At 41.4% G+C, this 27,188-nt stretch overlaps 1 protein-coding gene across 1 annotated transcript in view; it reads right to left on the reverse strand.

Annotated features, from left to right (window-relative positions):
* The window catches only part of DNAH14 (dynein axonemal heavy chain 14), a 342,385-nt gene that overhangs the window by 182,322 nt on the left and 132,875 nt on the right, over positions 1-27,188 (reverse strand). The window contains 4 exon segments of the mRNA XM_056107024.1: positions 1,359-1,434; positions 19,282-19,534; positions 20,246-20,454; positions 22,080-22,173. Coding sequence (XP_055962999.1) covers positions 1,359-1,434; positions 19,282-19,534; positions 20,246-20,454; positions 22,080-22,173 — 632 coding nt within the window.

Raw genomic sequence — 27,188 nt, forward strand, 5'->3', positions numbered from 1 at the left:
CAGTTTGTGAGTGTGACCCATGCCTACTGGAATTTGGAGGATTTGGGTGGAGGATGCTCAGGGAGATGCAGATCATAACAACAATGAGATATCATCTCACACCACAGAGACTGGCCCACATCCAAAAGAACAGGGGCAACCTGTGTTGGCACGAATGTGGCAAGAAAGAGACTCTCCTTCACTGCTGGTGGGAATGTTGACTGGTTCAGCCCTTTTGGGAAACAGTATAGATGATTCTCAAAAAAATTAGAAATTGAGCTCCCATTTGACCCAGCAATACCATTCCTGGTAATATATCCCAGAGAGACAAAAAAGTACAGTTGAAATGACATCTGCACTTCTATGTTCATTGCTGCACTGTTCACAATAGCCAAAATCTGGAAAAAACCCAAGTGCCTGAGAACAGATGACTGGTTAAAGAAACTTTGGTACATCTATACAATGGAGTACTATGCAGCTGTTAGAAAAGATGGTAAAGGTAAAGGTAAAGGCCCTCCTGTTGATCGTCGATTTGCTTGAGCGGGCCCAGTAACGTCTCCATTGGAGACTTTGTTGTTACTGTGTCTGGCATATCGAATGCTCTTGGTAGCTTGCTGGGCTCTCCGAGAGAAAAGATGAAGTCATGAAATTTACATACAAGTGTTACTACATGGAAAGTATCATGCTAAGTGAGATGAGTCAGAGAGAGACAGACATAGAAAGATTGCATTCATCTGGGGAATATAAAGTTTAGCAGAATGGGAGTCGAACACCCAAGAATAGTTGAGATAAGTACCAGGAGGTTTACTCCATGGCTTGGAGGCCAACTGCACATGCTAGGGGAAAGGGCAGCTCAGATAGAGAAGGGAATACCAAGTAAAGGGTGTTGAGAGGATCCTCCCAAGATGGGAGATGCATGCTGAAAGTAGACTATAGACCAAACATGATTGTTACTCAATGCCTCTTTTGCAAACCTCAGCAACCAAAAGGAGAGAGAGAGAACAAAAGGGAATGCCCTGCCACAAAGGCGGGATGGAATGGGGGGTTGGGGAGTGGGAGGGATACTGGGATCATTGGTGGTGGAGAATGGGCACTAGTGGAGGGATGGGTACTCAATCATTGTATAACTGAAACTCAAGCACAAAAACTTAGAATGTCCACAACTGTACCTCATGGTGTTTCACTAATTAAAATTTTAAAATAAAATAAAAGAAAAAGAAAAAGAAAGATTCTACTGGAATTAAATTAAGATTAAATTAAGTGAATTTTATATTATGAAGTCACAAAAGTATTGATTTATTGATGGATAATTAATCCTGTGCTTATTTGAGTGTTAGGAAGCTTATCAGTCACATTTCTGCTGAATTTATAGAACTCACCCCTTCATAATCTTGAATCTGACTTTTGAAGACTCAGAAGTTGCTTCTTCAGATAGATTACTCTTCAAATCACCGTCTTAAAAAGAAAAATATATATTTTCCCCCAAATTAACAATGTATCCAAAATTTAGCTGGTTAATTGGTAAATTTTAACCTAATTTTCATCTTTTTAGTTTGTGAATTGACAGAGGAAAGCATATTTGCTGCAGAAAACAACAGTTTAATTATAGAAAACTACAGTTTCTAGAATTAGTTCATTTGATTCAAGTGGGAGTTAGCTACTCTAAGAAAAAAAAGAACAGAGAATGATCCTGCAATTGTCACAACTGATTTTCATTTATTTGTATACATACTGCTCTTTTACGTTTTATTCTGGCAACTTTTTATAAACTTCTTCCAAAACAATTTTTGTAAATTTCTTTAAAATATTCAGATGCCCCCTCCAAAAGTGGTACACATTTCTAACTAAATAAATGGGACCTAATGGAACCTAATAACATTAAAAAAGAAAGCTGAAAGCTTTGAAGAAAGAAATTAATTCAAACAAGCAGGTGCTCCTTAGACAGACTGTTACCTGTCTTTCACCCACCTGTCATCACAACTTTTGTTTGTCACCTATTCATAGAAGAACATAAAAGTGGACGATTATTTATTCTTCTTTTTAGCTTATTTTTCTTTTATAATGTTCATTTTCTTTATGCTAAAATTAATTGCATGACTTTTGTACAACATATGATTCTTTTGTTCTTTAGAACATCTGATGCATAAAACATTAAAGAAACCGGGGCTTTCGATCATTTTAAAAAATTTAAGGCCCATTTTTATGTCTTAAAAATTTATTGCAATATAATTTTGTTGCAGCAAATTTTGTGAAATTCTTCAACTGATAGAATTTCCATTTTTATGATTATAAATAATTCTGCTATAAATAAAGTTCTATGTACATAAATCTTAGTACATTTTTTGGACTGTTTCCTCATGAAAATTTCCAGAATAACAAATGTAGGAAGACTGTATGAATAGTTTTAGTATCTATTTGCCAAGTTTTCTGCCAAGAAAAGTAGAATCAATTTCTATTTCAGATAGCTTCTGACAATGTCTGCTTTGGCACATTACAGATTAGCAGTGTGAGTTCTCCATTCAAAATTTTCTTTTGTACTAAGATTGTCACTGTTTTATTAACCAGCAAACAGATGCTCTGGTCCCTTTTGTGATACTCCCTGTACAGGCACACAGATATCTTGGGTAATCCAAAACTTGATTGTGGATGTATAACTTCAAAAATTGTGTTTAGATAAGATAGAGCACGGGAATAAGGAAATTTTAGAATATAATAGGAGACCAAGATCATTTTCTGTCCCCTCTAAACCACTATTTTGTGGGATTTGCCCAAAGCTGGGTTGTATACCTTCTTCTGAAAGGTACGGGTTCCTAGTAATAAACTTTGCAGTAATAGAGTTCAACTGAAAAATGAAACAACCTTCAGAGTATGACTTTCTAGTACTATTGTATATTTGTGGTCTAATCTTTAAGCTCCCATGGAATTCCATCAAGATGTTTATGTAGGGGCATGATTTGAAATTTAAGTTTGGTTTTGGGCTTCTCCTGGTGGGCTGGAGCGATAGCACAGCGGGTAGGGCGTTCGCCTTACACGCGGCCAACATGGCCGACCCGAGTTCGATTCCTCCGCCCCTCTCGGAGAGCCCGGCAAGCTACCGAGAGTATTCGATATGCCAGACACAGTAACAACAAAGTCTCCAATGGAGACGTTACTGGGCCTGCTCGAGCAAATCGACGATCAACGGGAGGGCCTTTACCTTTACCTTTACCTTACCTGGTGGTGCTCAGGGCTTACTACTGGCTCTTTGCTCTAGGATCACTCTTTTTGGGGCTTGAGGATCACATGGGGTGCTTGGGGTGGAACCTGGTTAAGCTGTGCTCCAGGCAAAAACCTTGCTGCCTGTATGATCTCTCTGTCTTTGATTTGATATTTAAGATGAAATAAATGTTCAGTCTCTAATTCCCAGGTCAATCACGTGCAAGGAAGCGCATTACCTACTCTGACCTGCAAATACTTGATTTTTATGTTTCTCCCCCTCCTCCACCCTCCCTAATATTTCTTTTTTTGGGGGGGGGGAAGGTGAAGTTTTTTGGACTTAAAAAAACCACCCCTTTATTAAAGCACTGTGAGTTACAAAGTTATTCATAATTAGGTTTTTGACATACAATGTTCCATCACCATTTCCACCACCTTGTCAACTTCCCTCCTCCAGTGCTCCCAGGTCCACCGCCGCTCATCGCCCCTGCCTCCCCTAGCCCCAGCTCCAGACCCAGCCTGACATCTTGACAGAAAGCTTTTAAGTTTGGTTATTAAAGTTTGGGTCTTGGGATTTGAGTGTTGTTGACTCTGTAGTTTGGATGTTTAGCTCTATCATTCCTTAACACCAACAGATGTACCTGAATCCCCTTGACCCCTGCCCCTGTTGCTTCTCATCTATCTTTCCTCCCCCTTCTCCTTCACTCTATTTTATTCCTTCTCCTTCTACTCTGGGGCCAAGGGTAATCCTACCATAGCCCCCTTCAAACCATTGCATTTTCTCATCCAGTTACTCTAATATCACATTTATGCCATCTCATTCTTTGTTTATACTCCTACTGGGTTACTTCATTTAACATGATATCTTCCAGTTACATCCATGTTGCAGCAAATTGCAAGATTTCATAATTCCTTATAACTGCGTAGTATTTGAAAAGGTGACTTTTAGAGAAAAGGAGAAACAGTTTATGTGGTGGAATGTTAGCAGCTGATGAGCTTGATTGGATGGGGATTTGGGAGCTCAGTATTATTTGACAACTTTCCTAGAAGTTTTATTTTGTTTTAAATAAAATGTTACAGTGAAGAGCAAAAAAATATTCTCTTCCAAGAATAGTTGAGATAAGTAACAGGAGGTTTACTCCATGGCTTGGAGGTCAGCTGCACATGCTAGGAGAAAAGGCAGCTCAGATAGAGAAGGGAGCACCAAATAAAGGGTGTTGGGAGGATCCTCCCAGGATGGGAGAAGCATGCTGAAAGTAGACTATAGACCAAACATGATTGCCACTCAATGCCTCTTTTGCAAACCACAGTACCCAAAAGGAGAGAGAGAACAAAAGGGAATGCCCTGCCAAGAGGCAGGGAGGGACGGGATGGGGGGTGGGAGGGATACTGGGATCCGTGGTGGTGGAAAATGGGCACTGGTGGAGGGGTAATCATTGAAACCCAAGCACAAAAATTTGTAAGTCTACAACTGTACCTCATGGTGTTTCACTAATACAAATTAAAAAAAAAACTTCTCTTATTTATTAGATTAAATTTTATCTTATTTTCAAAAAGATCATTTTATTTATATTCTGTAGGGTTACATTTTGTGAAAAAAATGTTTATTTTAGTACAAAAATTATCTGCGACTCAAGTAACCAAAGGGTAATTCAAAACATATTTTCTTCCCCTACTAGGTCTCCTGTGCTCCACACTTTCAGTTACTTGTTACCTCTTATCTTTTTGATAAGTTCTTGAATAGCATTCTAGTGGGTATAAGGTTATAGTTCATTGTGTTATTATAATATATAATTTTAATTAAGACACAATTCTTTCAAGCATACACTGTTGTAAGACTGACACCCACTACAGTGTCCCCAGGGTTTCTGCCATCCCCCAGTTTGGCCCCCTGGTAGACCTATAACAAATCTATGCACATTTTAAAAAGAAATTGCTTTATAAATTTTTATTGTTATCAAGTCATTTTATGCACATGAGTTCAGATTCTGTACTTCATATCAATTTTTTTTATAATATCACTCCTAAAAGGTACAAAATAATTGTTTTTACTTAAGAGTGATGTTGAACATTTTTTCAAGTGATTGTTGGTAAATTTAATTTTTTAATATATGTTAATTTAAGTCCATAGACCATTTAAAATTGCGTTATTTTGGTTTTTAATTTGTTGTTGTTTTTGATTGATGTTGATCAGCTACTGAGTTATAGAAGTCCTTATTATATTCTAAGTATTAATTCTTCTAGTTACTGCAGCCTCTAGCTGTGCCGTAGTATGGTAACTGGAAATAGGAAGGACAACAGTGCACTGAAAGCAGTGAAAAAGTGGGAAAAGGACAAACCCAGTCTCCCAAACCCAGTCTCCCCTACTTTATCTCTCATTTCTGGTATCCTATTCTTCTTATTGCACTTTAACTCTCTTATTATTCCAGGAATTTCTCACAATTTCTTTTAGTTTGATGGATCAAAATTGGATTATAGATATAAAGTTGTGAGGCAGTGCTGATTTACCATCTTATCTAAAATAGATTTAGTCTTTGAATGTAGTCATTCTAATTCTAGAGACCATGCCTTTTGCTCTAATACTATGGGTTTTCCCTCATCTGAAAATAGAATGCTCCTTTTAGGAATGATTTGATAGACTGTTTTGGGGTCTAGAAACACTAAACGTATAACCATTGATTTATATGGAAAAATTTTTAGCTCCCATTCCAAATAAGAATGAATGACTTTTCCCCTCCAACTTTATTTAAACACTGTGGTATACAAAAATTGTGAATAATATAGTTGTTTGGGGCATTCAGTGTTTCAATACCAATCCTACCAGTGTACCTTTCCTCACCATTGTCCCTAATCCCCCCCAAACCCCCCAGCTTGCTACCTTATTTTTAACTTTTTAAATTTTATTTTATCTTTATAAAGTTGTTCACAATAATTTATTACATTAAATATTCCAACACCAGTCCTATCACCATTATACCTTCCCACCACCATATTTCAAATTTTTCCACCCTGACACCAAAAGCCTCCCTCCATACCAGGGTCTAAATAATCTGTTTTGTATTGCTTGTTATGAAAAGTCTGCTAAAACTTATCCAAAAAAGTTTTCTTAGAGGAAAGGGAGTGAAGATTGTTTGTTGTATCTCACACTGGAGCCATTAAACCTTGTATAAGAGATTACTAACATGTTGTTAAGAGTTGAACCTTTTTTTGTAGATCAGCGGTGTAGAGGATGAGATGTCATACAGCTGCAAATGCTGCCGTGTACCCAGGAATTCTAAGATTTTTTAAATAGGGTAATATAGCTAGAATTAAATTTTTAACTGAATGGTGACTTTGGGGTCTAGAGCATCTCTGTGGTGTGTTGCTCTCTTTCTCTTTCGAGATTTACTTGTGAATCTTTGGATCATGGCCATTAATGAGCTTATATGGCACCAGAGGCAGTTTGTGGGTGTGACCACCAGGCTCCCCGAAGAGCAGGGTGATGGGAGGAGGTCACCCATTTCCGACTCCAAGAGACCTTGGAGATTTTGGTCAGACAACCCGCGTATTTGGGTTTTTTCAGCAGATTCACTCATGGATGAGGCTCCTCAGAGCCTGTGGAGATCAGCCAGGAGCATAAGCTTGCTACCTTAGCAGGAAGAAAATAATTTATTTAAAAAATTTTTTTTAATAAAATAATTAATTATTCCCTAACCCTGAATATGCAGAGTCGAGAAGGATATGGAAGGAGAGGCTGATAAAATACCAAGGCAGAAATAGGCTGCCAAAACGCAGAAAAACAAAAATGATTGTCTGTACTTTTAATGCTCGTACGCTGGCATCTGGGGCATCCATTGAAGATCTTATGGTACAAGCGCGAAAGATCAAGTATGACATCATTGGTCTGACTGAAACGAGAAGACATCAATCACATCATGCCATTTTCGACACTGGAGAAGAACTGTTCCTTGGAACATGTGATAAAAGAGGCGTCGGTGGTGTCGGTATCCTTGTCAACACAAACTTAGTCACGAGCATTGATTCATTCGAATGCCTAACAACCCGAATCAGACGATTACACTTGAATAAATGTGTAATCAGACGATTACACTTGAATAAATGTGGCTCACTACCGGCAGTTTCTATCTTTGTTGTCTAGGCACCAACATCCAGTTACGGTGAAAGAGAAACTGAGAAATTCTACATGGAACTGGAGAAGTTCTATAAAGAAGATCACACCTCCTACAAGATCATTGTCGGTGATTTTAATGCCAAGATAGGACCAAGAAGATCAGTCGATGAACTCCACATCGGGACCCATGGCCTGGAATGGAACGAACAGGGTGACAGACTGTCTGAGTTCATCATATCAACCAAAACCTTCCATGGTAACTCATAGTTCCAAAAGGCTGAATCTAAACGTTGGACATGGGAGTCTCCCGATGGACAGTTCCACAATGAAATAGACCACATCATATTCAATCGGCGGTTTTGCCTAACCGATGTTGCTGTTGTCCCCAAATTCCAAACGGGATCAGACCACCGTCTTCTTCGTGCAAAATTCTACCTCACAGAACGAGGAGAAAAGAATGCAAGGTTTAAGAAGAGGACTCCCAGAACAACCACCAACTGGGAGCTCTTTGGCTCTGTTGCGGCAACATGGGAAGATGCCGTCATTGACAACATTGATGAGGAATATGATCGAATGATTCAGCACCTCCATGATTGTGCAAGGAATGCCAAGAGAGAGATAACCACAAAAAACCGCCTTTCTTCGAACACTCTTGAACTTATTCGCCAACGTGGCTTGGCACATGCCTCAGGCAACCACAAGCGAACATCCGAACTGGCAAAACAGTGCAGAGAAGCCATCAAGGATGACCTCAAAAACAGGAGAGCAGCAGTACTGGTAGATGCGGCAGAAGATGGGAAAAGCATTCGTAATGCCTGCCTGTCCTTCACCAACTACAAAACCAAGATGACTGCCCTCCGACATCATGATGGATCTATCACATCTTCCAGAAGGGCAATGGAGAAGATTATTCATGACTTCTACTCAGATCTCTTTAATAGCCACATCCACTTGCCCACATACCACATACCACATGATGGATATGTTGTTCCCAATGTTCTCCCTTCCGAAATCCAACATGCCATCTGGTCAGGAAAGAAACAAAGAGCACCTGGCCCAGACAAGATCAGACCTGAACACCTGAAGAACTTACCATCAGTACTCATCAATACATTGGCTCGGCTCTTCACACGCTACCTGTCTGAATGCAAGGTTCCATCCCAATGGAAAACCAGCAGGACTGTACTACTATACAAGAAAGGAGACATCCACAACATTGGCAACTATCGCCCAATCTGCCTATTGTCTGTCATCTACAAACTATTTACTCGAGTCATCTTGAATAGGATTAACAGAACACTAGATGAAGGACAACCATGTGAACAAGCTGGATACCGAAAAGGATTCAGTACCATCGACCATATCCACACGATTACTAAGTTCATTGAGGTTTCTCTGGAGTTCAAGATGCCGCTCTGTCTGACATTCATTGATTTAAAGAAGGCCTTTGATTCTGTTGAGACGGTAGCGGTCATGGAAGCCCTAGCCAATCAGGGCGTACAAACTCAATACATCAGGATCCTTCGTGAGCTCTATTGCGGATTCACTACCAAGATTTCACCATTCTACAAAGAAGTAATCATCCATATCAAGAGAGGGGTTCGGCAGGGTGATACCATTTCACCAAAACTCTTCAGTGCCACCCTCGAGAACATCATGCGACGACTGGAATGGGAAAGCATGGGAGTGAAGATAGATGGTCGGCAACTACACCACCTCTGCTTTGCTGATGACATTGTTCTAATAACACCAAACATCAGCCAAGCAGCACAAATGCTGAACGACTTTGACCATGAATGTGGAAAGACCGAACTACAGCTGAATCTTACGAAGACAATGTTTATGAGAAACAGCCTTGTTCCTGATGCTCCATTCGCTCTCAACGGAACCACCATCTCTGAATGCAACAGTTATATATAGCTAGGTCGAGAAATCAACATGATGAATGACCTGGCACCTGAGTTGCGCAGGAGGAAGAGAGCGGCTTGGAATGCCTTCAAGAGCATTGAAGAAATAACTAAAAGGACAAAGAACCTCCAGCTACGAGCACATCTCTTTGATTCCACTATTCTTCCTGCATTAACATATGCCTCAGAGACCTGGACCCTACGAAAACAGGATGAGAACACTATTCGGGTCTCTCAAAGAGGAATCGAAAGAACTATGCTTGGAATATCACGATTCACTCAAATGAGAGATAGAATCCGGAGTTCTGATCTTCGTCAACGCTCAAGAATCAGGGACGCTGTCTCATTTGCCAAGACATCAAAAATCAGATGGGCTGGACATGTAATGAGGTTTACAGACAACCGCTGGACTAGAGCCATTACTGATTGGATTCCACGAGACATCAAAAGATCACGTGGACGCCCACCTACAAGATGGTCAGACTTCTTCGTCAAGACCCTAAATGATCGGTTTGAGGCTCTGCATGTTCCTAGAACGAACAGATAACATTGGGCTACACTAGCACGCAACCGGGATGAATGGAGACATTACTGGCACCCGCTTGAATAAATCGATGAATAATGGGGATTAAGTGATTAAGTGATATTGCTTCCAGTAGGCGGGGGTCACACCCACCACCTGGCCCCCTGGCGCCGTGTAATCCCATCAACAGCCAAGACTCAGGGACTGTAAAATCCAGCTCCCGGAACTGCGTGGCCGCAAATGCAGCCGCGCAACATCTTATCAGGACATCTTTTTATGACATCTTATTATCTCATTCCTACTTTGGACAAACTTGCAGGCTATCGAATGTAGCCTGCCCACGGGGCAGAGTCTGGCAAACTCCCCGTGGTGTACCAAATATGCCAAATACCAGTAACAATGATGGGTCTCATTCTCCTAAAAAGCCTTGAATATAATCTCAGGGCTAGGATGAAAGAGACGTTACTGGGGCCTGCTCGAGGCAATCGACGAATAACAGGATGATGAAAAAATGAAATGAAAATTGCTTATTACAACAAAATAGTAAGTGGAATTATCCAAAAATAGTTCAGCAAAAGAAAATTTGTGAAATTTGTTATATCTCACATTATAACAGTTACAAAAATATAAAAATGTTACTAAAGTCATTTAGGATTTACTGAGCTCTTTGTTGCTAGATGAGCCTTCTGAGTTATTGTTTTCACTTAGTGAGCTTAGTGGGCTTCTGTGACACTTTCCCATCAAATTTTCTATGCTCTTCCTGGGTTGTCAGATGTAGGATAACACACTTTTGTCCTTCCTCAGGTAGTTTAAGTATATCTGGTCACTCCCATTCCAGTGCTCCAGAGTCACTCCCATCCTTTTGTTTATTTGTAACTACTTCTTTATGCTCTCTTCCCCAAACAGTTAATCAGCTTATTCCCCTAGTCAGTTTCTGTTAATTTGTAAGGTCAGATCTTTCTAGGACACTGAACTTATATTGTGAATTAATATTGCCTTTCTCCTCTCATGTCTTTTGAATAGTTTACTTTAAAGCAATGTCTTTTTGTATTGACACAAGAAGACAATTAATATTATGCTTTTGTAACTTGGGATTTAATTGGCTTCTAATATTATTCATTCCTGGGCATCTGCTTTCTCAGCTTAAGCCTCAGTTGCCCTCACTTCCTAGTGCCCCCAAAAGCAGGGTCCCGACGAGGGACTGGATGGAACCAGGGCAAGCGGTAAGCTATGTGCTACCCTGGCATCAAGATGGGCCTGGCCAAAGCACCACAATTCTTAACTATAATTAAGAGCTTGATCATGACAAATGCTGTCATGGTCCAAAAGTAACGATGAGACTAGAACCTTGCCAGGGATAGGAAAGACTAATCTGGTCTGAGCACTGTAGTCTGAGATAGAGATGACCCCAGGAGAGCAATTCTATAAATTTAATGCATCTCTTACTGTGTCCATACAAAATGATTAATATTATGAATGCTTATATGTTTGTTGAACAAGGAGAGGAGAAACACACCCATGGGATTCCACGCTTGGTGGGTGGTCCTGCTGAAAGAGAATCTGTCCTAGAAGCAGCATCCCCTGAGGGGAAGAACTTTAACCCTATTGATTGTGACCACACCTATGTGTAAGCCCAGCCCCTCAAGGTTGTGGGGATTTAACTAGAATGTAAGAGGGCTGGGGGAGAGAAGAGAAGATCAAGATCCAGAGCCAGAGCCAGAGCCAGGAAAGAGGGATTCCAGATCGGGGCCTGGGAGAGAAGGAGAGACAGAGACAGGAGTGAACTGGGATGAGAATGGAATAAACAGCATCTGATCAATCAACTGCATTGGCCCTCGCTTCCCCCACTGTCTGCCCCAGGGCCCGGGCCACCCCAGCTGTGGACTTGGCCAGGGGAAGAGCCTTTGGGGTCACCCCCTGGCCGTCCTCGGATATTTTTACAGCTGGCATTCCTGGGTGGGCTTGAACTACGAACTAAAGGTAAGAATTGGGTTTGGCGCACTCCCACTCTAGAAAGTGAGTGGGAGAATAGATTTTTTTTTAGTTTGCTGGGAGTCAGAATCCTAGCAGCAACCTCCCACTAAAATGGGACAGATTCTGGGCCTTCCCAAGATCTTTCATAGTGTCTCGAGCCAGACTAAACAGGCCAAGACGTTTATGGGTTTGATTCAGTGTCTCCTGCAAAACAGGGAACCCAGAACTATACATTTCCAGAGACCAACTTCGGTTCTGCTTTAAAGTAGTTTATGAAGTAAGCCCATGGTTCCTGGATGAAGGGACTCTAGAAACCAAGATTTGGGAAAATGTTAAGAAATATGTCTATAAGGCATCTAAGGAAGGGACAAAGACCCCCTGGAATTCTGGAATACATGGAAGATTGTTGATTCTATTCTCCTGTTTTGGAAAAGCACAGTTGAGGAGGAGGAGAATATTAGGGATAATACGGCCTCAGCTCCTCCCATACCTAAGTCTAGAAAAGGGTTTTCATAGTGAAAATATTTCTCAGGCTGATGACTATAGCTCTACGTCCACTGGATCAGATGAAAGTGATGCGGATTATGAGTCCAAGAGTAGCTCAGCAAAGCGGCCTCCAGACTGCTCGGGACATGCTCCCAATTGCCTAGTCCAGGCTGAGAAGAAGCAGCCTCCATCCATGGATTCTCTCCACCATGGATTCTCTCAGTCATTTTAAAAAGGCCTGTGCCTCATACGGGCCTACATCTCTGTACGGTAGGGAATATCTTACAGACTGGAGTAATAAGGCTTACTGGGTACCTCAAGATTTTCACATGGTTGCTAAAATGTGCTTAAGCCCTTCTCAGCACCTGCAGTGGAGGATGTGGTTCAGTGATGAGGCCAAGGCAAAACTTCAGAGCCTAGGCCATGCTGGACAAAAATTTTCAGGGATTAAACTGATTTATGAGATTTAATAGGTGAAGGATAGCTTGCCAGGCTCTTCCGTGCGGGTGGAATACTCTCGGTAGCTTGCCAGTCTTTCCGAGAGGGATAGAGGCTTGTGGGGCGACCTCTAATCACCCTTGTAGGTGTTACCATATTTGAACCCTATCAAATACGGTATGACAATTCTGGAAGATGGGTATTTAGTGTCTTATGATGTGTCGCGCGGCTGCTTTGTGGCTGCGCGGATCCGGAAAGCGTCCTGGAGTGTGTGGCGATAGCTGGGTAGTGGAAGTAGTGTCCGTTGTGTATTCGATATGCCAAAACCAGTAACTACAACTGGTCTCATTCACCTGACCCTGAAGGCTTCACCGACATGGCAGCACTGAGAAGGATGAGAAAGGAGAGGCCGACAAAATCTCAAGGTCGACCTAGGCTGCCACAACGAAGGAAGACAAAAATGATCGTCTGTACTTTCAATGCACGTACGCTAGCATCAGATGCATCCCTCGAGGACCTGATGGTATAAGCGCGAATGATCAAGTACGACATCATTGGTCTGACCGAGACAAGAAGGCACGAATCTCACCATGCCGTTTTTGACACTGGAGAAGAATTGTTCCTCGGAACATGTGATAAAAGAGGTGTTGGAGGCGTCAGTGTCCTTGTCAACACAAACTTGGCCAAGAGCATTGATTCATTCTAATGCCTAACAACCCCAATTGGACGTTTACATTTGAATAGATGTGGCTCACTGCCGGCAGTTTCTATCTTCGTTGTCTACGCACCAACATCTCATTATGATGAAAGAGAAATCAAGAAGTTCTACATGGAGCTGGAGAAGTTCTATAAAGAAGACCACACCTTCTACAAGATCATTGTGGGTGATTTTAATGCCAAGATAGGACCGAGAAGATCAGCCGAAGAACTTCACATTGGGACCCATGGCCTAGAATGGAACGAACAGGGTGAGAGACTGTCTGAGTTCATCATGTCGACCAAGACCATTCATGGTTACTCACAGTTCCAGAAGGCAGAATCTAAACGATGGACATGGGAGTCTCCCGGTGGACGATTCCACAACGAAATAGACCACATCATATTCAATCGACGGTTTTGCCTGACTGATGTCGCTGTTGTCCCAAAATTTCGAATGGGATCGGACCACCGTCTCCTTCGTGCAAAATTCTACTTCACAGAGCGGGGAGAAAGGGCTGCAAAGTTCAAAAAGAGAACTCCCAGAATGACCACCAACTGGGAACTCTTTGGTACTATTGCGGCAACATGGGAAGATGCCATTGTTGACAACATTGACGAGGAATATGATCGACTGGTTCAGCACCTCCATGAATGTGCGAGGAACGCCGAGAGAAATAGCCACAAAAATTCACCTATCTTCGAAAACTCTTGAGCTAATTCGCCAGCGTGGTTTGGCGCATGCCTCAGGCAACCGCAAGCTAATGTCCGAGCTCGCAAAGCAGTGCAGATATGCGATCAAGGAAGACCTCAAAGAGAGAAGAGCAGAAGTACTGGTAGATGCGGCAGAAGCCAGGAAAAGTATTTGTAACGCCCGCCTGTCCTTCGCCAACTACAAGACCAAGATGACTGCCCTCCGATGTCCTGATGGATCCATCACATCCTCCAGAATGGCAATGGAGAAGATTATTCATGACTTCTACTCAAATCTCTTCGATAGCCATGTCCACTTGCCGACATACCAAATTCCACAGGATGGATATGTCGTTCCCAGTGTTCTCCCTTCCAAAATCCGACACGCCATTTTGTCGGTAAAGAAACAAACAGCACCCGGCCCAGACAAGGTCAGACCTGAACACCTGAAGAACCTGCCGTCAGTACTCATCAATACACTGGCTCGGCTCTTCACTTGCTACCTGTCTGAATGCAAGGTTCCGTCCCAATGGAAAACCAGCAGGACTGTACTACTGTTCAAGAAGGGAGACATCCATGACATTGGCAACTATCGCCCGATCTGCCTATTGTCTGTCATCTACAAGTTGTTCACTCGAGTCATCCTAAATAGGATTGGCAGAACACTAGATGAAGGACAACCATGTGAGCAAGCCGGGTTCCACAAAGGATTCAGCACCATCGATCATATCCACACGATAACCAAGCTCATTGAGGTTTCTCGGGAGTTCAAGATGCCGCTCTGTTTAACGTTCATTGATTTAAAGAAGGCCTTTGATTCTGTTGAGATGAAAGCGGTCATTGAAGCCCTAGCCAATCAGGGCGTACAAACTCAATACATCAGGATCCTCCGTGAGCTGTATTGCAGATTCACTACCAGGATCTCGCCATTCTACAAAGAAGTGATCATTGATGTCAAGAGAGGGGTGCGGCAGGGTGATACCATTTCACTGAAACTCTTCAGTGCCACCCTTGAGAACATCATGTGACGACTGGAATGGGAAGGAATGGGAGTGAAGATAGATGGTTGGCAACTACACCACCTCCGCTTTGCTGATGACATTGTTTTAATAACACCAAACATCAGCCAAGCGGCACAAATGCTGGCCGACTATGACCGTGAGTGTGGAAAGGTAGGACTACAGCTGAATCTTACGAAGACAATGTTTATGAGAAAGAGCCTCATTCCTGACGCCCCATTCGCTCTCAATGGAACGACCATCTCCGAATGCAACAGCTATGTGTACCTAGGTCGAGAGGTCAACATGACAAATGACCTGGCACCCGAGCTGCGCAGGAGGAAGAGAGCGGCTTGGAACACCTTCAAGAACGTCGAAGAAATAGCTAAGAGGACGAAGAACCTCAGGCTCTGGGCACATCTCTTTGATTCCACTGTTCTTCCTGCATTAACATATGCCTAAGAGACCTGGGCCCTACGCAAACAAGATGAGAACGCTATTCAGGTCTCCCAAAGAATAGAAAGAGCTATGCTTGGAATATCACGTTTCACTCAAATGAGAGAAAGAATCCGGAGTTCTGACATCCATCGATGATCAAGAATCAGGGACGCTGTCTCATTTGCCAAGGTGTCGAAAATCAGATGGGCTGGTCACGTAATGAGATTTAAAGACGACCGCTGGACTAGAGCTGTTATCTACTGGATTCCACGGGATGTCAAAAGACCGCGTGGCCGCCCACCTACCAGATGGTCAGACTTCTTCGTCAAGATCATGAACGATCGGTTTGAGGCCCTTCATGTTCCCGGAGCGAACAGATGCCATTGGGCTACACTAGCACGCGACAGGGACAAATGGAGACGTTACTGGCGCCCGCTCGAGCAAATCGACGACTAATGGGAAGTTAAGTGATTAAGTGATTAAGTGAATAGGTGAAGGGAAATGGCACGACCAAAAAAGGCAAGTCACCTTGCCTCGTGCTGTTTTTGCTCATGTCTGTGACATAGCCCTGCGTGCATGGGAGAAGATTGATGCAGATGCAGAATTTAAGGGAAGTTTACTAAAATTATTCAGAGGGCCTCAGAACCTTATGCAGATTTTATAGGAAGGTTGATGGAAGCCACTGAAAGGCAGGGTAAGCTTAAGGAATCTCAGGAACTGTTGACTAAACAATTCGCCTTTGAAAATGCTAATGAGGATTGCCAGGCCATTCTGGGCCCTATCAAAGAGAAGGAAGATATAATGGTTATTTGAAAGCATGCAGGAATGTTGGTTCTGTTAAATGTGAGGTGCAGATGAAGGCTTTGGAGGCCTATACTGTACAGAGACAAGCTCAGAAAAGATGTTTTAATTGTGGAAAACCAGGCCACTTTCGTAAGGACTGCAGGGCACCTCCAAAACGTGCTACTGTGAGAGCACCTCCTGGGTCCTTTCCCAGGTGTAAGAAGGGAAACCACTGGGCCAAGGATTGCAGAGCCAGATTTGCACATCACGGGCCCTGTCCCAGATGTAAGAGGGGAAAGCATTGGGCCAGAGGTTGTCGCTTCAATTTTGATGCAGCTGTTGACCCCAATTCGGGAATCCTGCAAGGGCACCAGCCCCAGGTACCGCAATATCAGGAGATGTTCCCAGCTCCCCAGTGTAAAGTTTCAGAGCTCCAATCAGTATAATCGCTGCAGCTGTGACTGCAGGAAGCACAGCCTTGGATATTTTCTGTCCTGATATGGTTCCTATAGCTCCTGCTCAGTGTCACTAATTAAATTCTGGTATAAGGGGACCAATCCCACAAGGCACTGTAGAAGCTACTCTTAGAGAGAAGCAGTTTGACTTTTAAGAGAACACTGCAGCTTTAAGCCCACTACATCTTCATATTCAGTGGATATATGGCAAGTTAAATCAAAGACAAAAAAAGGAGGTATTTTCCCATTTGGATGTAGCAGGAAAACTCCTCATTCGAGGTAAAGGCTATGCTTTTGTTTCAACAGATGATAACCCCATTGAGAAACTTTTGGGTCCCGTTACGTCTCATAAGGAGTAGAATTCATCTACCTGACTTGAACCTCAGACCGCCAGAGACTCACCAACCTTCAAATTCCAGCCCCAAGCCATCACCAAACTGATTTCAGCTGGAAGTCACAAGGGAAAGAAGAGGAGCCAGCATCAGAGGACCTGCAGCAAGGCCTCCAGCTCCTTTAACACCTCATGAGTTCACATTAAAGCATTCCTTATACCCCTCTTTTACAGATTGTGGATTGGACAACACCAGGCCTCCATATTTTGAATTAACATTTCAGTACTCTTACCCTTTCCTTGGAATTCACAGATTCCTGAAGGAGAAAGGATTAACTTGACAGGAACAACACGCAGCCAACATGGCCGACCCGAGTTCGATTCCTCCGCCCCTCTCGGAGAGCCCGGCAAGCTACCGAGAGTATCTCACCCGCACAGCAGAGCCTGGCAAGTTCCCCATGACGTATTCGATATGCCAAACACAGTAACAACAAAGTCTCCAAATGGAGACGTTACTGAGCCCGCTCGAGCAAATCGATGATCAATGGGACGGCCTTTACTTACTTACTTTTACTCCAGGATATTCATCTGTGCTAGAGCTTCCCTGTCTTTTTCTCTACTCACAGGCATGGAGACCAAACCCCAACAGTCAAAGCCTCTGATACCTTTAAAAAAGTGTTTTTCTCAAACATGAGCCAGGTTGGACATCTGTGATTGCTGATGAGCCTGACCAGGGTGCAAAATTGTGGATTTTGGAGAAGTCATATAGCTGCACACTCTAGGAGCTGTAGCACTGGGATGATTCTTAGATTCCATGTCTCTTCTGGGAATATTTGTGAAGCTGGGCCATTTATATACCAGAAACTGTGTAGTGTGGGTGTCACTGCTAGGACTTCTAATGGTTATGGGGGTGGGATGGGATGAGACTGTCTGCTCCCACTCTTAGAAGGACAGAGTTTTCAGTCCAAAGGCCTGGGAATTTCAGTGGTTCACTGTCTCTTCTGAGATTAGTCCAGAATGTATGACATATATGTATAGCAGGGAAATCTGTTACTTTGAAAACATACTCATTTGAAATTTTTTTTATCTCTCTTAAGGTGTTTTACTACTTTGCTTATTGCTTTTTTTATGATTGATTGCAAGCTTACACCTAAGATTTTGTACACAATTTTGCTATTATTTCAATATTCTGAGAATCTTTAAAACATAGCAAAAACATTCTTTTTTAATTGACAACTTGTAAAAAATTTTTTGTAGTCACTTTTTGGTGACCCTTCAACACTTAACTAGTTAGTAATTTACTTTATTCATGTTCTCCTCTCTGAGTTTTAATCTATTCCAAGTGCAGTCCCTGTTGTTGTTTGACTTACACTTAAAATTTCTGACCTTATTAATTTGTTTTTTGACCATAGCTGGTGGTGCTTAGGGATTACTATTGGTTCCGTGCTCAGGGATCACTTTTATTTTTGCTCAGAGTGCCTCTATATGGGCTCACAGGGACAAACCTGGATCATATGCAGGGAAAATGCCCTATCTGTTGTATTCTCCAGCCCCTCCTGGCCTTACTTTAAAATATTTCTTTAAAAAATTGCATTCTCTCATCCAATTATTCTGAATACCACTTATAAGTGAGATCATATTGTGTTTGTCCTTCTTCTTCTGGCTTAGTTCATTTAGCACAATATCTTCCAGTTCCATCCATGCTGCAGTGAATTTAATAATTTCATTTTTAAAGGGGAAATGCTTAGATATTCCTTGGCTCCAGATTATAGGGAGGAGAAGAAAGAAAAAGGATTAAAGAGAAAGAAGAAAAATCAAAGGGTGTGGGGGACTTGGGGGAAAGAGAAAGATAGGAAACAACTGCAGGCAGGGTCAAGGGGACCCAGGTATATTGGTGATGACGGAATAGTATAGCTAAATATCCAACCACAGAGCCAAGAACACCGAAATCATGATACCCAAACTTTAATTACCATATTAGAAAAAGGTGCTTGTCAAGGTGAAGGCTGGGGGTTGGTGAGGCAGGGGATGGGGGGTGGGGCGCTGAGGGCTGGGGAAAGAACCTGGGAACTCTGGGAAGGGAAGTTGACACTGGCGGTGGGACTAATGCTGGAACACTGTATATCTAAAACTCAACTACAAATAATTTTGTAAGTCATGGTGCTTTAATAAACTTTTTAAAAATTTCTTTTATAGTAAACAGTAAGTAATACATATTTGCCCTTTTAATAACTATTATACCATTAAATGACTGAGGGGCATGGAAAAACTCACCTTGTTCAAATTCTCCAATTTCACAAATGGATTCAAAGAAAGCATCAAGAATTCTGCAGAGAGTTTTAACAATTGTTAGGTCTGGCACAGGAAATGGCTGATATTTCTGATACTTCTTTATAAACTGTAGTCCATCTGTGACACTACTTTTAATCAGGACTTCAACATAATCCACCCCTGGTCCACTCAAAGTTTTAGAAATTTTCAAAAGCCATGATTTAACATAAGGCTCCCATCCTAGGTCACCAGGATCCTGACAATAAAAAGCACAGGACAATCTGATATAAATAAATAGATACCACGTCTACCAATTTTATGCTATTTCTTTGCTTTACCATTGCTCCCTATCAAATATGATTTAATAGTCATCATTTTTAAAGGACATGTGATCAAAACAGTTATATAATTGCTCTAATATGAATGATTTGTGGTTTACCCATGATATTTTAAGACCATAAACAATTAGGCATTGATCTGTAAGAAAATGTGTTGAGACTATGTGTACATGGAGGAGGGAATTGCTTATCAAGAAGACCAACATTATACTTAGCTTTATTACATTGAGATAAGTAGATTAGAACACAGGATTGATCATGATTAATAGTTTTATGTATAATGGACACTTATTGTTTGCTATGTTGTCTCTCTCCTTAATACTGACCTGGTGATACATTTCACAAGTTGTGAAAAGAGGCATAGATGGGTATGAAAAGTCTTCAGGACACTTTTTATTTTGTTGGAAAAAATAATGCACACCAGCAGTAATTGTTACTCACAATTATTTTAAAAATATTTGATGAAATGAGCAGTATTCATAACAGTAGTAATTGCATTTGTATTTATTTCTGAGTTAGGAAGATTTACCAGACACAAACTTAACTACTAGGATCACTTTGTTAGACCCAATAGATAATGACTAATAGCTTCAATGGCACATTTTCTGTGTTAAAAAACAAAAACTTACCATATAGACCATACCACATTGGCTGAGAATGGAAGGGGGGGCTTGAGAGAGATTGTCCACTTCAAAAATTACTCTTATTTTTTTAGTTAGAGTTATTCTCTCACTATTTGCTAGACACAATGTTCTAGTGTCATCTAGCATAGAGTTTATATTTTCTATCCAAGAAGTATCCACTGGACCATCAAAGATAATCCATTGCCAATCAGTGTCTAGAGAGAAAAATATTTAATATGTAGCTAAGAATAATTTGCCTTCTTTCATTATAAGATTTCTAGTGTATTTGGAAATAGTAATTAACAATGATAGCCTGGAAAACATGCAGTCTGTTAGTTTTTAAAGATAAATAGTCATATTAGATAAATGTTTAAACATAATTTAAATATTTCTTGATTGCTATAATGTATCCTTAATTCTTGGGTAAAAGAAAAATCCATGAATTTGTCATTCATGTAATAATAAACATTTCAAGGTAAAATATTTTTATATAAAGGTAAAGGTAAAGGCCCTCCCGTTGATTGTCGATTTGCTCGAGCGGGCCCAGTAACGTCTCCATTGGAGACTTTGTTGTTACTGTGTCTGGCATATCCAATACATCACAGGGAGCTTGCCAGGCCCGTGTGCGGGCGAGATACTCTCGGTAGCTTGCCGGGCTCTCCGAGAGGGGCAGAGGAATCGAACTCGGATCGGCCATGTAGGCCACTTGTAAGGCGAACACCCTACCGCTGTGCTATCGCTCTGCCCTATTTTTATATAATGTAAAATATTTTTCATAATGCTTTATGAGTTGTCTCCTTCCTTGTGGGAATAATTTTTAGATGTGATACTATGGAAAACAGGTAAGGGAGATAGATTTTTGAAGAAAGAATAAAATTAGAACGTTTCACATTGGTAATCCATTTACTCATCTTTCCAAACTTAACACTGCCTTATTATATAATATTATAAAATCTATTGTTCTGGACAAGAGAGTAATAAATTGATCACTATGGAGACAAAAAATCTCCTCCTACTCCTTTGTCTCCTCCTCCTTCTAGTTCCCTTATTCCCCCATACTCATTGGTGCTCAGGGATTAGTCCTGTTTCTGTGCTTAGGGATCAACTCTGGTGATGCTTGGGGTACAATATGCAGTGTCAGGGATCGAACTTGGTTCACCTATAAGCAAGGAAGCTACCATACTCTTGACCAATCTCTATGGTCCTGTAGAGGAAATTTATTCTGCTCAATCACTGTACTCTCCCAAACAGAATACCAAAAAGTGACACACAAACATTCTAGTAAATAATAGAAGTGTCTTTCAGAATCTGGAACACATTTAGTAGATAGTGATATGGTTCAATCTGCAGTAAACTGGCAGCACCTTTTGGAGGGTCTTTGCTCTATACGTGCTATTTCCTTAGCACACAACAAAGTGGCATGTAATTGTATTTAATTTTAGATTAAAATGATTGGGTTGTATGATTTTACCAAAGAATGGAAAGATTTTCTCAAGTCCTACTACTGAAGCAATACTATTGTAGGTTGCCACTATTATTACACATTATTTATTACCATATTTAATATCTTCTTGGTTCTTGTGAGATATTAATGATCACTTATAAAGTAAAAATAAGGCAGAGCAATTCCTTGACATAATTACATAGTGTAATAGAATGTGATAATACTATACACATTTTAAATAAACACATGAGAAAATTGAAATACAAAGAATACAAGAGAAAAGTTGAAATATGAAGAATCATTAATAAAATATTTTGAAGCTACAAATAAAGCTCATATTAGTCTACTTTGTCTTCTAGGTAAATTAAAGCTATTAAATTCAATACTAATACTTACCCTGAGTTTCTGAAACTATAACTTCTTTCTCTATCTCACTCATAAAAACATTATCATCAATATCTTTTGTATATGAGTCACTGAGATTGAAAACCTAAAATATGCAATTATTTAAAAGTTTTTATTTGATCACACTTCATTATAATATAGATTTATAGCTGTAAACAAGAAAATTCTCAAAAAAACAAAAATAATAAAAAATTAGAACAAAATAATATAAAAAACTGAAAGATCATACAAAATACTTTCATCTGCTGGAAACTTTAATTATATGCTTTTAAATATGTCTAAAATATAGCTTTTATCATATTATAAATCATGTACTTAAATAAAAATTGATAAGATCAATAAAGTCAAGAGTTGGTATTTAGAAAGGATTAACAAAATTGATAACTACACTGCTAGACTCAATTTGACAAAACATGGGGCCAGAGAGATAGTACAAAGGCTTAAGGTGCTTTTCCTGCATGCAGCCAACCTAGATTGGAGGACACTAGGAAATGGGGACACATTCCCTGCTCATGGATTGGGAGGATTGACATTGTCAAAATGGCAATACTACCCAAAGCACTATACAGATTTAATGTGGTCCCTATAGGGATACCCATGACATTTTTTGGAGAAATAGACAAAATACTCCTGAAATTCATATGGAACAAATATGAATTTGTTGTGATCAAACCCCCCAAAATAAACCACCACAAATAGCTAAAGCAATTCTTGGGGAAAAAAAAGATGGGTGACATCAACTTCCCCAACTTCAAACTGTACTACAATTCAACTTAACAGCATGAATTGAAATAGAAACAGACCCATAGACCAATGCAATAGAGTTGAATATTCTGACACAGACCCTCAAGTGGATGATCACTTAATCTTTGATAAAGGAGCAAGAAATATAAAGTGGAGCAAGGAAGACTCTTCAACAAATGGTGCTGGGAAAATTGGACAGTTATATGCAAAAAAAAAAAAAGAACTCAGACCTCTAACACCATGCACAAAAGTCAGATCAAAATGGATTAAAGACCCCAATATCAGAACTGAACTCATAAGGTACATGGAGGAAAATGTAGGCAAACCCTTCCATGACATTGAAGCTGAAGGCATGTTTAAGGATGAAACACCACTGACCAAGCAAGTGGAAACAAAGATAAACAAATGGACTACATTAAACTCAGAAGCTTCTATACCTCAAAAGAAATAATGACCAAAATACAGAGAGAGCCATGGAACGGGAAAATTTATTTACTCAATATCCATCAGATAAGGGGTTAATATCCAGGATATACTAGACAACAGTTAAACTTTCGTGATCACGATCATCCTGTTGTTCGTTGATTGCCTTGAGCAGGCACCAGTAATGTCTCCTTTGTCCTAGCCCTGAAATTCAAAAAAGTGCCACATTCAAGGCTCTTTCAGGTTTAGGAGAATGAGACCCATCATTGTTACTGGTATTTGGCATATTGGGTACTCCATGGGGAGTTTGCCAGACTCTGCCATGCGGCAGGCTGCACTCAGTAGCCTGCCAGGTTGTGGAAAGCAGGAATGAGATAATAAGGTGTCGCGCGGCTGCATTCCAGGAGCTGAGTTTTATAGTCTCTGGGTCTTGGTCATTGATGGGATTACAGGGTTCTGGGTGTCAGTTGGTGGGTGTGACCCCTGCCTACTGGAAGATGGAGGATCTGGGTGGAGGGTGCTCAGCCCTGATCCGAACAGGCTTGGAGATCTCAGCCCCAGGACCCGCATGCCTTTGTTCCTCTGCCGGTACCTTCATGCATGTGGAGAGTGGTCTCAGCATGGTGGTGGCTGGTTCTGGAGGTCTTCGGCTGCTGGGGCTCCAGTCGGGGCAGGGAAGTAAACTCAACCCTCCCACCCCCTCCAAGGGGCCCCTGTGAGGACAGCCAGGTGCAGATAGCAGATATAATCAAAATTAGTTTCTTGTTAGAAAGCCGCATGCACAGTTTGCGGGGATGTGAAATATGTCTCTCCTGAGTCCTGGGGATGCTCCTTGTCCATCAAGGCTTTGTTGCCATGGCACCAGAAGACTGCTTCGAGTGTTCGAATTCCAGCTTTCACCCTTCTGGAAAAACCAAGCCCAAACTCCTGCCTCCTGATAAGAGAGTTTGTTAGGGCAACAATCCTAAAGAAATACTGACCAAAATACAGAGAGAGTCATGGAATGGGAAAATTTATTTACTCAATATCCATTAGATAAGGGGTTAATACCCAGGATATACTAGACAATGTTTAAACTTTATAAATAAAAAAAAACAACAAAACTTCCAACCTCATCAAAAAATGGGGGGAAGAAATGAACAGAAGCTCCCTCAAAAAAGAAATACAAATGGTCAAAAGGCACATGAAAAATACTCTACATTGCTAATCATCAGGGTTATGCAAATCAAAACAACAATGGGATATCATCTTACACCACAGAGACTGGCACACATCAAAAAGTACAAGAACAACCAATACTGGCAAAGATGCAGGGAGAAAGGGACTCTCCTTCATTGTTGGTGGGAATGCCAACTGGTCCAGCCTTTTTTGAAAACAATATGGGCATTCCTCAAAAACTAGAAATTGAGCTTCCATATGACCCAGGATTACCAATTTTGGAAATGTATTCCAGGGGTGCAAAAAAGCACAGTAGAAATGACATCTGCACCTGTCTGTTTATTGAAGCACTATTCACAATAGCTAGAATCTGGAAACAACCCGAGTGTTTGAGAACAGATGACTGGTTAAAGAAACTTTGGTACTTCTACACAATGGAATACTATGCAGATGTTAGAAAAGATCATGAAATTTGCTTATAGGTATGGGGAGTATCATGCTAAGTGAAATGAGTCAGAAAGAGAGGGACAGACATAGAATGACTGCACTCATTTGTGGAATATGAAATAACATTGGATGAGAATAACACTCAAGGACAGGAGAAACAAGGGTCAAGAGGATTGATTCATGGTTGGAAGCTTGCCTCATGTGCCGGGGGGGTGGGGGAGGAAGTTGGGATAGAAAAGAGACCACTAAGTCAATGATGGTTGGGGGGATTGCTTAGGATGGGGGGTGTGCTGAAAGTAGACAAAGGACTGGACATGATGGCCTCTCAGTATCTGTATTTCAAACTATAATGCCACAAAGTAGAGAGAGAGTTAAAAGGAAAGTGCCTGCCATAGAGACAAGGGTGGGGTGGGGTGGGGTGGGGTGGGGGTGGTGGAAGGGATACGTCTCACAATGTTACTGGGCCTGCTCAAGGAAATTGATGAACAATGGGAGGACAGTGACAGTGACAATGACAGTGGTGGGACCAGAATCACTAGGTCATCCTCTACTTACACTTAATCTGCCTGTGTGCCTTTAAAAATTCATCGAGGTTCTGTGATTTGAAATACTGTTAATGGTGATTTCTCATGCACATAATTCCAACACCAAACCCATCACCAGTATATTCACCTCCTTTCCCCAAGTGTCCTAATGTCCCTCTCTTTCAATCACCCTACCTGTACACCTTTTAAAGCAAGTATCCTTGACTTCATTTTATCATTTACTTTCTTAAAACGATGTCAGAAGCCATAGCAATAGGTGGAGCGCTTTTCTTGCACTTGGTCCATCAGTGGTGATGTCCCAGGCATCACATATGGTCCCCAAAGTCCTCTAAAAATGAACCTGCCATCAGCACTCATCAATACACTGGCTTGGTTCTTCACACGCTACCTGTTTGAATGTAAGGTCCCATCCCAGTGGAAAACCAGCAGGATTGTACTGCTGTACAAGAAGGGAGACATCTATGACTCTGGCAACTATTGCCCTATGTGCCTGTTGTCTGTCATCTACAAGCTGTTCACTCAAGTCATCCCGAATAGGATTGGCAGAACACTCGATGAAGGACAACCATGTGAGAAAGCCAGGTTCTGAAAAGAATTCGGCATGATCGACCATATCCACATGTTAACCAAGCTCATTGAGGTTTCTCAGGAGTTCAAGATGCCACTCTGTCTAACGTTCATTGATTTAAAGAAGGCCTTTGATTCTGTTGTGACTGAAGCAGTTATCAAAGCCCTAACCAAACAAGGCATTCAAACTCAATACATCAGGGTCCTCCATGAGCTGTATGATGGATTCACTACCAGGATCTCACCATTCTACAAGGAAGAGATCATCCATGTCAAGAGAGGGGTTAGGCAGCATGATATCATTTCACCGGAACTCTTCAGTGCCACCCTCGAGAACGTCATGTGACGACTGGAATGGGAAGGAATGGAAATGAAGATAGACAGTCCGCAACTACACCACCTCCAGTTTGCTGATGACATCGTTCTTAAAACACCAAACATTAGCTGAGCGGCACAAATGCTGACCGACTTTGACCATGAGTGTGGAAAGGTCGGACTACAGCTGAATCTCACGAAGACAATGTTTATGAGAAACGGTCTTGTTCCTGACATTCCATTCATTCTCAACGGAATAAACATCTCTGAATGCAACAGTTATGTGTTCCTAGGTTGAGAAGTCAACATGATGAATGACCTGGCACCTGAGTTGCGCAGAAGGAAGAGACCAGCTTAGAACGTCTTCAAGAGCATCAAAGAAATAGCTAAGAGGATGAAGAACCTCCGGCTCCAGGCACATCTATTCGATTCCACTGTTCTTCCTGCACTAACATATGCCTCAAACACCTGGGCCCTACAAAAATATGATGAGAACACTATTTGGGTCTCCCAAAGAGGAATCAAAAGAGCTATGCTTGGAGTAACACGCTTCACTCAAATGAGAGAAAGAATCTGGAGTTTCGACCTCCATTGACTATCAAGAATCAAGGATGCTGTCTCGTTTTCCAAGGCATTGAAAATCAGATGGATTGGGCATGTAATGAGATTTGGAGATGACTGCTGGACTAGAGCCATTACCTACTGGATTCCACAGGACGTCAAAAGCCGACCTATGAGATGGTCAGACTTCTTCGTCAAGACCCTGAATGATCAGTCTGAGGCTCTTTGTGTTCCCAGAACAAGCAGACGTCACTGGGCTACACTAACATGTGACAGGGATGGATGGAGACGTTACCGGCACTTGCTCGAGCAAATCGATGAGTAACAGGATGTCAAATGA

Source organism: Sorex fumeus, unplaced genomic scaffold (genome assembly GCF_029834395.1).
Source record: "Sorex fumeus unplaced genomic scaffold, SorFum_2.1 ptg000007l, whole genome shotgun sequence".
NCBI lineage: Eukaryota > Metazoa > Chordata > Mammalia > Eulipotyphla > Soricidae > Sorex > Sorex fumeus.